Genomic DNA, 18423 nt, shown 5'->3' with positions numbered 1-18423 from the left:
CCATACATTAAGATCTTACTGTTATTTAAATAGTATGCCTAATCTTACTACTATTATTATCTGTCCTACAGGACATAGTCTTATCTGTTAACCTACTAGCTTAATTTTTGCCTTTTTTCTAAAACTGTCTTGCCAGACCTCTAGTAGTAGCCATACTTGTAATAGTAACTTGTGTTGCTGTATAACATACAATTACTGTTGCTTTTTTCTGTATGCATAGTCCAGTCAGACTTTTGGACTTATGGTTAATGCCTCATTTCTGAATTAGTATAAGGAAAATGAAAAATAATCCAGTGGGTTAACCCAACACCTACAGTAGAGTAAATTTTTTATGATGCTCTTCCCATTGGTCAGTACAAGTTGTGTGACAACAAAGGCAGCTTAGGTTTCACATGTCACGGTTGCTAAGAATATATTCACTTCATTCTGATGGACGACATTGAGAAGAGACTGTTACTCTGCATTTAAAAACATGAATGTGACATAATGGAAATGCAGCAAGTGGAAATGAACCAGGCCTGCTTGTCATTGGACTCCCTTAGCCTTACAGATTGGGACACCTCAGCCCCAGCCTCCCAGCTGGATGATGATGAGTGGGACACAGATCTGGAGACGGAGGGTAAGACTACAAACACAAAAACACAATCTTTATACATGATTTGCATTTCAGCATGTGAAATGGCATATACTGTAATTTCCCAACTATTAACCGTGGCTTATACATTGATTTTGCAAAAAACTTTTCTGCTATGAGGTTAATACAGGGGGACATGTAATATGGTATTAATATGGCTTTGTTTCTTTTAACTTGCATAAAACACTGTCCTGCGGCTTATATACAATGCGCCTAATACACAGGAAATTACTGTAACACTTTCCATAAAACATTGCATACAGATGTAAACATTAAAAAAATGCAGCACAGATATGGCTTTTCTGACAGGTAGGTTATCAGGGGAGTAGATCATCAGACCTTATGGATGCAGACTACACACTAGTAAACGTTCATGCTTTCATCTCCCAACAGAGGTCAGAAAGAGCAAAAAGGACATGCCAATCAAGGAACTATACTTGGAAGCCTGCAAACTGGTTGATGTTGTTCCTGTCTCCTATTTCCTGCGTCACCTGGGTTCAGATAGGCTAAACCTCACACACCATGGCCTGGGACCCCTGGGGGCCAAATCACTGGCTATAGCCCTTGTGGTGAATTCACAATCTTTCAATATACTTTGTCACTCAATGGTTCCCTGTTGATTGATATATATCTCACATATCTTTTTACAGTTTGCTTATCTTTTGAAGGAGATCACTACAATAAATCCATCATCCCGTGAATGAAATGTTCTGCTTTAACGTGGAATTCATGTTCTCTGGTGATGTGCAGACTGATATGCACATCACAACCCTAAAGCTGGCGGACAACCATCTCCTCGCTGAAGGGGCTCAGTATCTTGTGGAAATGCTCAGAGCAAATTTCACCATCCAGAATCTGGTGAGTTTGTTCAAGCTGCAAAGGAGTTTTCATAATCAGTTCCTCTACCTCCCATGTTCTACCTTCCATGTACATTTTAGGGTCTTTAAACTTCATCTCTACATTGAAAGAAATCTGAGGCAATAATTTGTTAACACAAATGCTTATTGAATAAACTGAGCCAGAGGGAAGGTATGTAATTTCAGCAACAGAAGTAAAATATAGTGATAACACAAGTGGTTAAAATACCGTTCGACCCACATCCCTTTGTCCTGATGGCTTCATCAGGATAGCATGATTTTGAGACAACCAAATACTCTACATCTTCAATTTCATAACTTTTATTTTCAATGGAACACATTTGCCACTCCAGATTGAAATAGGCAATGTGTTTCTGATTCCCTCAGGATCTCTCCAAAAACCATCTTCAGTCTGCTGGAGCTGAGTGTGTGGCAAAAGTCTTACTGGAAAACATTTCTATCAAATCCTTGAAACTGTCAGGTAATGGTGAATTCCAAATACTAAAGAAAATAACAAATAAAATTCAGGAAAAGTATAAAAATATATTTTGTCTACTGTCTAACTAGGAAATGGATTCATTGAGGATGACGCCAAATACTTTTCTGATGCATTGGCGGTAAGTTAGAGAGCATGCCCAATGCTAATGTAGCATATAGCTAATCATAACATCTTGGGTGATGGCTGTTTGTTTCAACAGAATAACTACAGAGTAAAAGAACTGGATTTAAGTCACAATCAGTTTGGTGGGCGTGGGGGAGATCATCTGGGCCAAATGTTAGGTGAAGGAGAGAGAAATTCTAGTTATACAACAGACCTCCTAAGTTTCAAACTATACCAGTGAGCCCAAAACATTGTTAAGTTGTGATATCTGATTTCAAACCTACAGCCAATAATGAAGGTTTAGAGACGCTAGACCTCAGCTGGAATCATCTGCGAATGAAGGGAGCTGTGGCTTTCTGTGCAGGACTCAAGGTGTGTAGTGTAGATACAAATACTGTACAGTACATTACTGTACACAAACACACACACACTCACACAAACACACACATACACACACACACACACACAAAGACACACACTCTCACACACACACACACACACACACACACACACACACACTCACATAAAATGTAAAAGTAATTCAGTAAGAACCTCAGTAATCACTAATGTTTTGTACCTTAAAAACATAAATATTGTCGCATTTAATTACCATACAATGCGAGATAATGACAGTCTTTTTCATAACATGATGATCTGTTCAGGTGAATATGACATTGAAGTACTTGGACCTGTCATGGAATGGCTTTGGTAATGAAGGGGCTCTGGCTCTTGGAGAAGCCCTGAAATTCAATAACACCCTTCTGCATCTGAATCTCAACAACAACCGCATCACCAATGAGGGCGTGGGCATGTTCTGCAAGGGCCTGGAGGCCAACGAAACCCTCCGAGTGTTACAGGTGAGTGCCTGGAAGTGGGGGCTGTGAGCTACTGGTGTGGGGAGTTGATGGCGCAACAGAAAAATAGCATGCAAGTGAAGTCATGGGATAGTATGATGATCCGTGGATATACAGCTCTGGAGAAAATGAAGAGACCACTGCACATTTTTTCTGATGTCATCCTACAGTTGCTGAGTGACATTCGAATGACTTCGGTCATACTCGAACTGAATACGGTCATATTCGAATTTGCTGTGGTCTCTTAATTTTGAATATGACTGTCAACTCATTTGAATGTCACTCAGCAACCGTAGGATGACATCAGAAAAATGCGTAGTGGTCTCTTAATGTTTTCCAGAGCTGTATAAAGATCAGCTTTATAGCTGGCAATCCACCATTGCAACACAAGGAGTGGCACAACCTCGTTTCCAAACATGCTGGGACACTGTAAAATATAAATAAAAACAGAATGCATTTGATTAACAAATCATGTTAACCCTATATTTTATTGAGAATAGTACAAAGACAACATATCAGCTGTTTATTTTTGTTGTTCTCACATGCACATTCTATCTACAGCTGGCATATAATTCCCTGACAGTGGAAGGTGCACTGGCTTTGATCCATGTTGTCAGGAACACACCCAAAAGTGCTCTAGAAGAGATCAATATTTGTGTAGGTCTACTCTTATCATTTCTATGTCATCATCACAATCTTCTAAAATCCTTGAGGGTGTAGAAAATGTTCCACTTAATGGTCAATCCCAAAAAATAATCCATACAAATGTAGTCAATGTAGCACAAATATATAAAATTACTAATAAAATATTGTTCATGGCTGGTTTAGCTCTGTGTGTGTCCATGAACCCAAGATTTCACAATGAAAGAAAAACTACACTGAATTTATAGCCGAAGTGTAATGAAAACAAGTTGCATATTCTGACATAATGTAAAAACTGACAATCCTGAGAGTCTAAGTTGTATTGTTTGGTTTCAACCTGGACCTCTGTTTGCTCTCATGTAGAATGTGCTGGTGAATGAGCATTTTGTGCAGCTACTTGACCTTACCTGTCATGAACACCCCAATCTTCAAGTTCAATATGGGGGAGTCGGTGGTTTTATAGCCAAGAAACCCCCAAAACGTCTTGATCCAATGAAAGTCATCCAGGTATAATTTCAGTAAAGTATTGATGGATTGGACACAGCCTATAACAATGTAGTTTACTTTCAGATATTGTCATAATCCATATCTGTGAGTATCTCAGTAAACAGCTGAGTACTTTGTTTTATTTCTTTACGTAAGGATTACCTTGACCAGCGTAAACTGCGTTTGTGGGACTTCTTCCGAACATTGACAAGGATGGAACAATGCGTGTTCCTGTGTCAGACTTCAGAAAGGCTGTTCAGGTTTGTGCCCAGTAACCTACAATAATCAATAATCAAAGTTGTAATTTAATTTTAACCACATTGCATGAATTGTTATTAAAAAACATACTTTTTTAATAAAAGTAATTTGATAATTGATTCATATGAGTTGAGTTGAGGAGACATTCACCATTCATGAGTTTTCTTTTTTAGACGTTAGATCTGGCACCAGCTTGGCTGACACCAGATCAATTCTCACATGGTGAAACCAATAACATCTGTTATTTAAACTTTCAACATTAGGCACACCCACATCAAAAGTCTATTTATTTTTTTACCCACTTCTGCTCTGAGGAGGGCAGAATACAGCTCTATCAGCAGTTGTGGTAGTGTTGCTCAGTTTTGATTTCAGGTTCCTCTTTACTGTATCTGGGCCTACATTTTATATCTATGCTATATCATTTTTTTAAACCATAATTGAATAGTATCAGAGAGTAAAATTAACTTATTAAGTGTGTAAACTGGGTACAACTTATCACTCTTTTATAGCAATCCAGCATTCCCTTGGACCGGTTCCAGATTGAGGAATTAATCCAGAGGCTGGACAGAGAGAGAACAGGCATGGTGGATTACAGGTGGGCATAGGCTACTTTACATGAATTGTTTTTGAGCAGCTTCATCGACAGTTCAGCTCTTTGGAGATTCAGCTATTGTTGTAGATACTTGCATATTATAGAGAATCATCATGAAAGAAGTACTGACTTAAGCCAACACTACATCAGCCTGTCACTTTTTGAGGTAAAGTATGTTTTTTTAATGAGCAACTACTACTGCTATCTTCTTCAAGTTCATTTTAGGCCTATATGGTCATGGTAACCACACAGGTAACCGAGGTCCAGGTTGAAACAAAACAATACAACTTAGACTCTCAGGATTGTCAGTTTTTAAATTATCAGAATGACATTATCAGAATGATTTTACATTATCAGAATATGCAACTTGTTTTCATTACACTTGGGCTATAAATTCAGTGTAGTTTTTTTTTTCATTGTGAAATCTTGGGTTCATGGACACACACAGAGCTAAACCAGCAATGAACAATATTTTATTACTAATTTTATATATTTGTGCTACATTGACTACATTTGTATGCATTATTTTTTGGGATTGTAGGTAAACAAAACAAGGGCTACCATGGCTATGGAGCTCCTCACCTACAGTATCTGATCTTCTTCTGTTATGTGGCATGATAGCTGATAAATATTACTTTATGATGTGGGGCTAATTACATCCACATTACATATGCAAAACCTTGAAAGGTTGAACAATATGGTTGTCACTAACCACATGAGTGTCTCCTCTGCAGCTAGATATGGAGTATATGGTATAAGTTTATGGTAACATGAGAAAAATAGTCGATGGTTTCCAAGATATGGATTGGGCCCACTCATCCACTAGTTTACACCCACTCTCCCCTAAATACACTTTTGTTTGTTTGTTTGAAAAACTTTTAAAAGTAATTCTTTCAGAAGATATCCCCACAATTTAGATCATATATATTTATATGACTGATAATTTTGTAAAGTTTAGCCTTTCCTTTCTGTTTTGATCTTTAGAGGCTTGGCTGACACCAGGAAGCAAATGATGAGAGACCATCGGCGACAGCTTCGCAAGGTGGAGTCGCGGCAAAAGAAAGAGAAGCAGAAAAGTGAGCGCATCCTAAAGACCTTTCAGAGCGCAGTGGAGGCTGTCACCCCCCACAGCTCCCTGGTCATGTCACCAGGGGGCGCCAAAGACGACTCCAACGGGCCTCAGCACTTCTCGGCCACGCCACTCAGCTCCTGGCACCACATCGTCATGTCCAACAGCAGCCGCTACTCGGTCACTAACCTGAGCAGTGAGCATGTTCACCTGCCCATGATAGGCGGCACCACATCTCAGTGTTCACCATCCACGCTTGCCATGCGCTCCTTCTCCCAGCCGAACCTCTATGCGGACTCCCCCCACTACACTCATGGCAAACCCACCTCCGCTCTAGGCCTGCTCTCCATCTCCAACGTGGGAAAGGGCACTTACAAGCTCAGCCCAACTGGGAACCACCTAACAAGATCCAGGCCTGCCCTGAATAAAGCTAAAGGCACCAAGGGGAGGAAGAGGAAAGTCAAAAAGCATGTGGAGAAGAAAGCTCAGACATACCCTTCAAAATGAAATATATTGTATATAAGTATAAGTATAAGTATATATACTTTTTTGATCCCGTGAGGGAAATTTGGTCTCTGCATTTAACCCAATCGGTGAATTAGTGAAACACAAACAGCACACAGTGAACACACAGTGAGGTGAAGCACACACTAATCCCGGCGCAGTGAGCTGCCTGCTTCAACGGCGGCGCTCGGGGAGCAACCGGGGAGCAACCGGCAACCCTCCGGTTACAAGTCCAGAGTGCTAACCAGTGGGCCACGGCTGCCTGTGTGTATATTAGGCATACACACAGCTATCAGCTTCCTGTTTGTTATCAGCTATTCCTGTTTGCTTTTGTTTATGTAAAGCACATTGAATGACCTCTGTGTATGAAATGCGCTATATAAATAAAGTTGACTTGACACACACACACACACACACGTTTCATTCTTCAGCCCTCTAAAAATTCCTTAGTCAATTATGTTTGTTCAGTAATGTAGGTCCTGTAATTAAACTATATTACAGGAAAAGGAGTACTGCAGCCAGTAGGACTGAGGTGTTCTATGGAGGCCCTGTTTGCCACAAGGCATGAGGTAACAGACCAGTTCCTGTATATACTGGATATCTAAAATAGCTAATGGGGGACAAATTGAACTAGGGTCTGTCTGGGAAAGATAATAAGGAGATAAAGTCAATGGCGGGGAGAGATACACGCACAGGGGCAGCCGTGGCCTACTGGTTAGCACTTCGGACTTGTAACCGGAGGGTTGCCAGTTCGAACCCCGACCAGTAGGAGCAGCTGAAGTGCCCTTGAGCAAGGCACCTAACCCCTCACTGCTCCCCGAGCGCCACTGTTGTAGCAGGCAGCTCACTGCGCCGGGAAAGGTAAATATAACAGATGCAGTAATACAGCGTTAAGAAAATCCCGAAGAAAATCAGATGTGGTAATTGCAAGAATGTAGACCAAGAATCTAATCTAAAATAAAATGTTATGACTATATGTTTAACTACTGTTTAGGGTCTTTGAGGTAAGTACTATATTGAGGTGAGGGTACGTGACCCCAGCAGTGTTGAAGGACCACATGGAACACACCCCACACAGTGTCCCCTATGAGCAGGATCATGCCTCTTCCACTCTCTGATTGGCTGAGGGATAGCTGGCCCCAGTGTAATTTGACACCATGTGGTTCAGTGCACTTGCAGGGGTTTCTCAGCTGCCTTTCTCCCCTGCCCCCACACAGTCCCTTGCAACCCTCCACTGAGGATATTGTTCTTTGTGTGGTTATTTCAGAGGCTGGTTCTCCATGCGATAGCAGCTTACCCTTCATGGGCACTGATGTTCAGAAATAGATTCTATTTCCTTTAAAATGTTCTCAAAATCATAGAGGATGTAGAAGGGAAAATAAACATATTTAATACGACTTGTACAAAATAAATCTGACTTCATTGCTATAAAACAAAGCTCTGTATCTTTAAATGTGAGATCTGAGGGTGATGCGATGGCATCATCGGCCAATCGGCTTTGGTACTGTGCCGTCACTCTCCACCCCTCACATCTGTGAGCCCCTCCCAATACGGCTGTTGGTGTTGGACCAGTGATGGGTGATGATGGGTGACTCAAAGGAGGTACTGTGCATCGTGCCGTCTCTGTGGTTGATGTGTCCTTATGTACGTGTGTGTCTCTGTCAGGGAGGAACACCATGTCTTGTCCTTTGATATGATCACGGTTTGGTATAATATTGGTGCTAGAGGGCTTCATTTTTCAAATGTGAATCTCTGCTTGCTTTTGGTTTCAGTTCTGCATTAACATAATGTATTAAACAGAATTGTGAGAATCCATCTCAGCTGTTTCCTATTTGGATACATTTGAGTGAATATGGCTTAGGCTGTGATAATAACAGGGATTTTGTACTGTATTTTGTGAAAGTGGTTGCAGGTGACAAGCATGCTATGCTATCTTGTGGATTTAACTGGAATAGAGAAGTCAAATGGTTTCATTGCACTGTGCATGTGATTGTCTTAGACATGTTAGCCTGTTGCTGTGCCATCAGATTCTGCTGACCAAACTGACCTTTGTACATGATACTGTAAAAGTGTTAGTGTCACTTCCAGTGATGAGAAGATAACAAAACTAAGCTTAAAAGTGTTATATTAAAGCTGCCATCGTGTGCTTTACTGGAGCTCTCTTGTGGGGTGAACAATGATTGCCTGTAAGGGATCTGTGTCTGTAGAAGTTTCCTGACTGATTGATTGATTGATTAATTCATTGATTCAGTTGAAATTTTAGTTCCTAATCATCCAGTACATGCAGGGCGGATGTAAAAAAAATTGTGAATGTCTGTGAATATCAGCAAAGCACAATGAATATGCAGCAATTTTGATTGCTATGTTAAAGATGATAGTACTTGTAAGCAAGTGAAACGTAATGAAATTAAATGCAATCTATCTAGAACTTGAATTAAACAATTGCAATCTGTTTTCATCCTGAGCTCTACTTTAATACAGAACGAATAGTTTGTCAAAGCTCCAAGACACACAGAACAAGAAAAAATGTTTTTGATTATTTGAACTGAGAACTGTAGTTCATTGGTCCTCTCTCTTTTGACTTATAAAACCAACAAAAATCTGTGGCCTATCTATAATATATTGCTCAAAAAGTGTGTTTTAGAATTCCAAAAGAAACAGGTTTTAAGTTTTGTAAATTAAGAGAACTGTAGTTGTTTTTACAAAAAAGCAGAAAATGCTCTTAAGGTTTAGTAGAACCGATATATAGCTCCTAGAGTTAGTAGTTTCAATGTTTTTTTCCACAACCAGTTATTTGTGTCCTAGCAGTTGCAGAAATTCTAACCACAAAAGCACAACTATCAGGCTATAAATAAAACACTCTTGTGGTGTTTGCTTTTTTGTGCACAGACATGGCCTTTTGAAATAACGTTTGTAAATAGGGCCTACAGATCCACACAAGCTGGAAGTGTGTTATCAAATTACATACTGAGCATAAAGCAGTATATTGTGTTTACAGTTTTGCGAAAAACATATTATCAAATTACAGTGTGCATTCAGCTTGACACACTTGGCAAATGTATTGGCAAGTGTTGGCAATGCAAATGTTAATGGTTTCAGAGAGTGTGCTTCAAGAATCACTGTTACTCTTTAAGCATTCAGAAAAAAACCTGTAATTTCTTTTGTTTCAGCCAAAAGCCTGTGGCCTTTACAGTACCTCTGTGTAGACATCTGAAACTGTATCCAGAAGCTGATGTTGGGATGGCTTCTCCTTGGACATGCGGTCAAATCTAGAGGGACTTCCAGACACCCAGATCCATCTCTCAGGGTGGTCCTTTGAGGCTTCTAGTTTCACGTGGAGGTCTGCTGAGCTGAGACTGGCTAGACATGGCCAAAAGGGATTACCTACTGGATGCGGCCCGGCAAATTCGTATGGCACTGGACCGAGAGGTCAGTGAGGACTATGAGGCTGCATTCAACTACTACAAGAAGGGAGTTGATTTGCTGCTAAATGGAATACAAGGTATTACATACTTAAACATATTCATATGGTAAATAATGATTTTATTATTATTATTTTGTTTAATGTAATTTTATTTTATTTCGTTTGGTCTTCCTCCATTATTCTGTTAATGTAATGGTGAATGATTAACATAGTAGGATTTGAGTTTCCTATATATTGGTGTTGGGTGTTTTGGTTCCGGGGGGTTGTTTTCCCCGCCGGACGGTTTTGGGGAGAAGTTTAGACAAAGATTGTTAAGGCGGAGCAAGATACTTCGTCGTAGTTCATGTCTATGGGCGCGAAATGGGGATCGAATCCTGTCTGCATAAAGAGGCGTGTCGATGACGTATTGACGAGCGTACGTTGCAACCGGCCAACAGCAGCTGCATAAATAACCGGCGCACACCTGATATAAGGTTGATTTTCTCCAGACTGGAATGCTCAAAAATGCTAAAAATGTACCTGAAATGTTCAGAAGGGTTTGAGGATCATGAAAACGTGCCCGAAATTCACATTCCTAACTCTATAGAACCAAGACCTTAGCATATGTGGTGAAATTCTGAGCTATGCCCATAGACTTCAATGGAGCAGTCGCTGCCTCTGCTCTGCATAAAGGGGGATTTTGACCCCCCCTCGTGCGATCCGGGTTCCCGGAAGTGGTTCCTGATGAAACATCTTGCTCCGCCTTAACAATCTTTGGTTTAGAGTTGGAAAGAGTGCGCGTGCGCTTGGTTACGGAGTGTTGACTTGTCAGGGTTTTGGTTGTAAAAAAAAAAGAGGAAAACGGAATTGTCACCTGTCTTCGTTTTGACCACGTCTGAGACTCTGGAAACTCTACAAACCCACACGAATTATCAGGTTACAATGTCGTGAAATAGAACAAATTAAATTAGTAACAGCCACTTCACATATGACATTATTAACATCCCCCTGGTTGTACCGCAGCATATCTATATTTACCCAATCCTATAAAAACTCGTTATATCTACAGATGTTACACTAACATTCACACTTTTGGAATAGTTTACAATTGGGAGGTGCTGCATCTAGCTGGATACCACGTGAAAACTGAAAGTAAAACTTTACACCAATCAACTGCTCTCTCACACTAACTGTCAAAATACTGTGTTTAGTAGACCCAAATAAGGAACAGCGTGAGGCAGTGAAGCGTAAAACCACGCAGTATCTGAAGAGAGCTGAAGAGATCTTCATCTCCCACCTGCAAAACAACTATCAGAAGGGAGGATCTCAGATGGAGGTATGGTATGGTGGATGCACTTCAATTGATACTTCAGTTGATACTGCTGCCCTCACTGTTGCCACACTGGTGTCTAATCAGTCATATTTGTCTCAAAGGTTTTTTGCCGCATGTTAGGCTAGCTACCAGCATGAATAATATAAACGCACGTACAGTATATTTACTTATTAGGACACATATTTATTTATTAGCAAAAGAAACCCTACAGAAGAAATTAAAATTCTACAGAAAAAAAGAAATGTCTACAGAAATAATATAGCCTATTAATTATTAACAAATAATATTTGGTTCATTTTTTCAGAGGATGTATGGCAGATTAAACATACAGTGAAAGAACTTAGTTAATATGCTTTTTGTGTCTGGATTGGTTAGCAGGGTTACAGCAGCCTAAGGTTCCGACCAATCAGACACCTGAACTCACCGGTGGAAGATCTAAAGATGTATAAAGTTGTTGGCATCATTGACAAGGTTTGCAAAAGTCTGTATTTTATAAGATGTCATCTTCAGTGTGAAGTTCATTGTGAGTCCATGGATCATACAATAACTGCTGCTGTGTGAACAACTCTTGAGATAACAACAACCTAAAACTAAATACTGCACTATCAGTCTGAAGAGCTGTTGTTCATAAATATGCCTTCCTGCCTGATTTGTACTGTATCAACTTGAAGAACTTACCTTTGGGAGAAATATAGCTCTACAGTATTATAGTTCCAATATATCCAGCTCCTGTCAATTCATTCTTTATTGAAGTCTGTCTTTTTCTAGGTTCTGACTGTTCAGAGTCTGGTTTGCAAGGATACATTTGTGATAAAGGTAATTTTATATTTTAAACATCCACAAGTAGTTCTTTCTTGTAGTTGTATCTGCTCCAAATGCTACATATTTTCACCAAGTTTCATGAAAATCAGGGCAGTAGTTTTTGTGTACTTCTAACAAATAAACAAACCAAGCAAACAGTCAGGGGAGAAAATATAACCTCCTTGGGATAGAATCCGTCACAGATCCAGTCCAGGGGCTTGGCAGAAGTATGCATTCTAGAGCCATTCCAGTTCTATTTTGTGACCACCTGAAAATACTTTAATGCTCATACAAGGCCTGGTCCAGCTCTTTGTAGTGGCTGTCTTGTCTAGACATTGTCATACTGTGGACATACATAACAGTACATATTAAATTCAGTTACTATCTCTGTCCTTTTAGAGCCTTCCCAAATCAAGTGGAAATTGCCGTGATAGGCCTACTATCATCCCTCAGAATGTTCCATGTATGGTGAAACTTCTGAGGTATTACGTAAGTGAGGATGCAGTCTATCTGCACCTGGACCATGTGAAAGGTGAGAAACAGTGATGACCCAGCACTACACTACTTTTATGTATCACAAAATGACCCAGCACTACACTACTTTTATACATCACAAAATGTGACTGCACTGTGTGATTTTCTACTGCAATCATGTATTGTAATTGGATTGCATTAATGTTTTTGTTTGTTTGCTTTTTTTATCTTTTAAATGTCATCATGAAAAACTATATATAAACCCAGTAAATAATATTTCCCAGGAAATAATATTTCACTTTGGAAAAAAAGTGTCTGCTAAATGAATACATGTAATACAGTGTGGGTGTGTGATATATTATACGTGGATATGTTATATCACACAGACACACTTTATTACATGTATTAATTTAACAGACACTTTTCATCCAAAGTGACTTACATTATGTCTATTCCATTACAAGGGATTACATTGTCCCCGGAGTAATTTGGGGTTAAGTGCTCAAGGGCACAACGGTGGAAGCCAGGAATTGAACCCACAATCTTTTTAGGCTACTGCATGCTAGCCCAGCTCCTTAACCACTATGCTACCACCGCTTTATAACAATATGACAGTAGTATAGTGCAGATGAAGGAGTAATTCTTAACTATTATTCATGTTCTATACAGGAGGTAAACTATTTTCTAAACTGCACAAACTCAGGGGACAGACAGCGAAGGAGCATCCTGAGTGCTGTAGTCAGCACAGGATCGGACTGAAAAACAGCTACACATCACCAGCTATCAGTACGGAATATGGTCAAGATGATGGTCAGAAGGTCGGGAGAACCCAACCCACAGAGGGAGGACCTGCGGTCACGACTTCGCCAGCGTCCTGGTATGAGGCTCAGCAACGACTGGAGAACTGCCAAACCCACTCCTACAGTGAGGAGACAGGCTGCTTGCAGCTTTCCAAGTTGGAGAAACTGGATGCGAAGTTGAACCGGGAGTTGTCATTGCATGCAAAGACACCACGTGAGCTTTCAACATCCTCATCTGAAAAAAATCATAATTTCACCATGCATCTCAGTACCCACTCAGATCAACAACGATCACCAAGTATACATTCAGAACCTCCCATAAATGACACTGGACCTGACAAACCCATGTACAGCTCAGAACTTGGTATCGCCTGTAACTCTTCTGATCCATTGCACAAGTGTGGGGCTTGTATGACGCCACTACACTCTGGAAGTAATTATGCAGTGGATAATGTTCAGACATCTTTGGAACACCCTCTTTCAACAGCTCAGAGGCAGACGTCAAATGACGAGGTGGGAACGACTGCTGCTATTGAACCTGCCTCTTTCTCCAGGGAAATGGACTCAGAGACAAAAGGCGAAGCCATTAATCCAAGGTGCAATAAAACATCATCCTCAGGAAATGTTTGCTCTCAAATTGTGTTGAGTAGCGATGATTTCAGTATGCAGCACTTGGCTGACCCTGCTGTTAGGGTATCAGGAGAAGTATCCGAGGAGAGGCTTCAAAAGCAAATGGAGGAGAGAAAGGGAGATCTGGGTTCAGTTGACGGAGAGAAACTTCAGAAAGCAGCACATGAAAGTGGCCTAGGTTCTCCATCTTCTAGCCTCACCAGGGACACCCATTCTCCAAATGAAATGGAAGACCTTGAAATTGAGGTGGATGGCTGGTTCCATGTACCTCAGTTCAAGAAGCAGGTCCCCAGAATGAAGTCCCCCCATGGACACTGGGGTCTACCTGAGGCTGAGGTGTGTACATGGGGAGCCCAGATCCTTATGGCGCTGGAGAGCCTTCACGAACAGGGTATCATCTGCTGCGACCTCAACCCAAACAATATCCTTCTCAGTACTCATAGTGAGTATCTCTTCTCCTACATTGTTGCTTGTATGCTTTACTGCATATTCATTGCACATTTTATGGATTAGTGGATTATGTCAATCTTAGCTGAAATATACTATATGGGCCTCATATGGGAAAGATGCTATGTGTCTCTTTGGGCCAAATGTGATTGTGGACCTTAAAGATGTTAGTCTACAGATTGCATACAATTACATCTAAATTTTGGTTTTGTGGCAAAAAGCAAGATGTGCAAGCGAGAACTTGACACAAATTGACAAATATACCACTCATCTTCTTCTGATTGACTGCACCACAGTTATGAACCTGCCCGAAAATGTTGAGCTAAATGTGGCTGTTTATTGCAGTATGATAGTCGCACATGGTAAGATATGTCTGGCCCTGTGAGACTGTTCTTACTTGAGAATGAAAATTAATGTGATGTGTTTTGAACAGGTAAGGTCTGCCTGACTTACTTTGGCCAATGGAGTGAGGTGCAGCCAGTGATCTGTCCAAAGGCAATGGAACAAATGTACTGCGCTCCAGGTAACAGCACTGTATGTTCTGTGTTCTGATTTTTGTTCAGCACCTACACAGAACCAACATTCTGTACATGTGACTCTCTTAACCACCACACGTCACGTGACGCCAGGCTCACCACAATGGGAATACGGGCCTTCTCCTATACTACACCCAAACTGTGGAACTCACTCCCCTCACACATCCATGATTTCAATGCCATGTCACAATTCAAAACAGCTCTTAAAACCCACCTTTTAAAACTTATAGACTTCAATGTGCCTTTTTAAGATTTAAATGTTGTGTGCTGACATTTATTTTATTGTGTTATACTCTGAAAAGCAACCTTGGGTGCTTTGAAAGGCGCTGTGTAACAAATACAATGTATTATTATTATTATTATTATTACCCCTTAGTCAAAGTAATAATTCTGTTTAAACCTTGATGATATACTGGTACTGTAGTTTCACAATCAGGGACAGTAGCTTGTTTCAAAGGTTCTAAATGAACCTTCTTCAAATGTCTTTTAAAGTGTAATATCTCTTTAAGGATAAAAAAAACTAGTTCATGGCAATTGGTCAACTCTAAAACATAACGGAAATGTGCTGGATGGAGGTTAACACGATAGGTGTTGTTATGTATTTATATATATTTTAAGACGCCTGGAGGGGCAAAGTCAAACTCAAAATGGCAACAGTAACTGAAATAGCCCGAGTTTCTCACTCCATGACCTATAGCACTGCACAACCTCTCAAGCAAGAACAGAATAGGCAGAAACAGGGCTATTTAAAGGTGCTCTAAGCGATGCTGGGTAATGTCACTTCTGTTGACTTTCAAACAAAACAGAGAGCTAGTTCGCAACTTCCTCCCCCTCCCTCCCGTGCTGCTCCCGTGCAATTGAAACTCTCCTAAACGTGCATCTCGTCTGTGATTTGCTGGAACAGTTTGTTATGTTTTCATGAGCTAGGTTTGCCCAGGTTGTTTTTGTTGCCATTTTTGGAGCCTGGGCTGTCCACAGAGATCGCGTTTTTTTTACAGTGTATTCAGGACACTGACAGCTAGCAGTTGGTTAGGTGATGTTTGCCGTAAGTGACATAAAATGTTTTAGCCTAAAAAAACCATGGCATCGCTTAGAGCACTTTTAAGGTGTGGACACTGATTACTGATGACACCCAGGTCTCTGGAGCAGATTTCTGCTCCCATCTGGTGGTAGACTTGCAGTATGACAAGTACAGAATGTTCTCATTTTCTCTTTTTTAAGTTTTATTTTCAGTTTCTTTCTTTAAGTTTTTATTTTTATTTCAGAAACATGTATGTGGGTAATTTTGAATAAGCCTCTGAGATGTTTAGATTCATGTGTGTTTCATGTGTGTTATCCACAGAGATAGGTGGGATGGCTAAGATCACAGAGGCATGTGATTGGTGGAGTTTGGGGGCCTTGCTCTTCGAACTTCTTACTGGGATGGTAAACCTCTTTGGCTTCTTTGAATGACATTCCTTCATTAGCTCTGAGGCAGGCTGTCCTCACACATACGCACTTTATCTGATGAAACCTACTGGTCAGAGTGTATTTTCATGTGGAGAAAGCAATGTTCCATACAGTTCAAAGCACCTTTTGTTAACTTAGAGAAACAGGCCCTCAGAAATCTCACCATAGCACAGAAACTGTGGTGGAACAGCCTGTCTAATGACTAAAGGTGTCATTATTTGACACCATACAAAACCATCAGTATGTCAGAAGCTGCATGTCTGACATTTTGTCCTGATCACGGGCAAGTAAAAAATGAAAGCCACCATAAATGGGCCAATACTGCTGTGACATTGGTCATCATATGCCTCTTGCCCACAGCCGCTGTGGCAGTGTCACCCCACAGGAGTGGACTCACACACCCAGCTCCTCGTCCCAGACCACCTAAGTACGGCGGCAGCCTCGCTGCTCACGGAGGTAAGACCTATTTATCAGACCCTTGCACAAACATGGCTTACATATAAATCTCTTGCTGTACATCCTGACCCTATTCCCTGCTAGTACAGTACATTCTGAAGAGTCTCACATCAGTATCACATAGGTTAATTAACATCTTAATGCCCCAACAGCTCCTTCAGTTTGATGCTGGCTATCGTTTGGGCTCTGGTGGTGGTGGTGTGAGCGACATCAAGTGCCATCCTTTCTTCCACTCAGTGGTGTGGCCCAGTTTGGACAGTTAATGGTGATGCCCCAAGATAAACATCTTGGGCTCTTTTGGATCATTAGCACCCTCAGAAGAATTATTCATATCAACTTCAAGCTCCTCAGCAGTAGAACCTAACCAGGGCTACGTTTGAACTTTTTCCAAGCTGGGTGATGTCCCTGGACCTGGGGTAGTGATTGTGGTGGTTTTTGAAGGGAAAAAATGATATACAAGTGTGGCCAAATTTGTTAATACCCTGTTTATTTCCAGCGGAGCGTAAGTAACGGCATTTTCTGGTATGTTCTGCTCATTTCGTGTTCACTCTGACTCCAAATATCTTGTTCATGCCCAACAGGGCAACTCTTTATTCAACTTTGACACACGCATAAATCCTTCAGCATTTAGCATGCTTAGACACTAGGTGCAACATCCAACAGGGTCCACAGGTATGCTAAAACAATAGCCGTTACATCACATTTTCTTCTTCCGTGAACATAGAGCTGATGATGAAGCTCTGGTTTCATCTCATGAGTCCAAAACACTGATACATTTTAGCCAGTTTCAGTCTGGGTTTTTAATGTGCTTCTTTCAGCAGTGCAGCCATGTCTAGGTTGAATGGCTACAGTCCCATGGACCTTAAACCTAAAAATATTTGCAAGTGTAGTCACAGGGACATCAAATCACTTGGAGATGGTCTGATAGCCTTTATACCTTTAACATGTGTGTCTGTAGTTTTCCCTTTGATCCCCTAAGACAACTCTCATGAGCTCTCCCCGCTCAATGCTCATTATGGTGCACACAATGATACCAAACTGAGTGGCTACTTTTCTCCATTTAAATAGGCTGAGTGACTAAGTACTACAACAAATTAAAAATAAAATAAAAACAGAATGTAATGATCTGCAAATCTCTTGAAATAGTCAAAATTTTCATTTTCAACATGTGATATGTCTATGTCCTTTTTGCTGCTAAATATGGGTTTACGAGACTTATATTATCACATTCTGTTTTTATTTGCATTTTACACAACATCCCAACTTTTCCTGATTTGGAGTGTGATTGAATACATGATAAAATAGTTTTTAAATGTCCTCTTTGCACAAGGCAAACCATTCTTTTAACTGAGTTAGGTTCCAAAAAATGTGGCCATGATTGTACCACTGCTTTCTAACAGTTTCTTGTAATCCACAGCTTGCATCCAAACTTGTGTTTTCAAAGTCAGACATGACAATTTCTTAAACAATATGGATTTAATTGGTCAACACATTGGAAGAACTTGGAGCCAAGATGAAATAATGATATTGATTGTTAATGGAAACCATATGCATGTGCAATGCATCTTAAAAAATCTCTTTGTATCCCCTTATTTAA

The 18423-nt window shown here is 40.5% G+C and overlaps 2 protein-coding genes across 6 annotated transcripts; both read left to right on the top strand.

The window, feature by feature from the left end:
- Positions 1-492: 492 nt before the first annotated feature.
- LOC125284427 (leucine-rich repeat-containing protein 74A) lies at positions 493-6500 on the top strand. The gene is given in 14 exon segments (XM_048228365.1): positions 493-619; positions 1028-1203; positions 1385-1492; positions 1879-1972; positions 2059-2108; positions 2190-2271; positions 2379-2464; positions 2755-2949; positions 3508-3603; positions 3952-4095; positions 4231-4270; positions 4273-4334; positions 4842-4927; positions 5909-6500. Coding segments are annotated over 14 exon segments (1938 nt in total).
- A 1544-nt stretch (positions 6501-8044) lies between these two features.
- rps6kl1 (ribosomal protein S6 kinase-like 1) lies at positions 8045-17695 on the top strand. Of its 5 annotated transcripts, none has more exons than XM_048228771.1 (11): positions 8045-8099; positions 9668-9999; positions 11115-11236; positions 11609-11704; positions 12002-12049; positions 12434-12566; positions 13178-14380; positions 14819-14908; positions 16264-16346; positions 16731-16826; positions 16979-17695. In XM_048228771.1, the coding sequence occupies exons 2-11, from the start codon at positions 9864-9866 to the stop codon at positions 17087-17089; spliced, it is 2118 nt and encodes a 705-aa protein (XP_048084728.1). In that variant the 5' UTR covers positions 8045-8099; positions 9668-9863; the 3' UTR covers positions 17090-17695. The 5 variants fall into 5 exon arrangements, with proteins under 5 accessions (XP_048084728.1, XP_048084727.1, XP_048084726.1 ...); XM_048228770.1 differs by having other exon boundaries at positions 11112-11236; positions 11612-11704; XM_048228769.1 differs by having other exon boundaries at positions 11112-11236.
- Positions 17696-18423: the final 728 nt, after the last annotated feature.

Source organism: Alosa alosa, chromosome 19, assembly GCF_017589495.1.
Source record: "Alosa alosa isolate M-15738 ecotype Scorff River chromosome 19, AALO_Geno_1.1, whole genome shotgun sequence".
Classification (NCBI taxonomy): domain Eukaryota; kingdom Metazoa; phylum Chordata; class Actinopteri; order Clupeiformes; family Clupeidae; genus Alosa; species Alosa alosa.
This window is presented reverse-complemented; position numbering and strand designations above follow the sequence as displayed.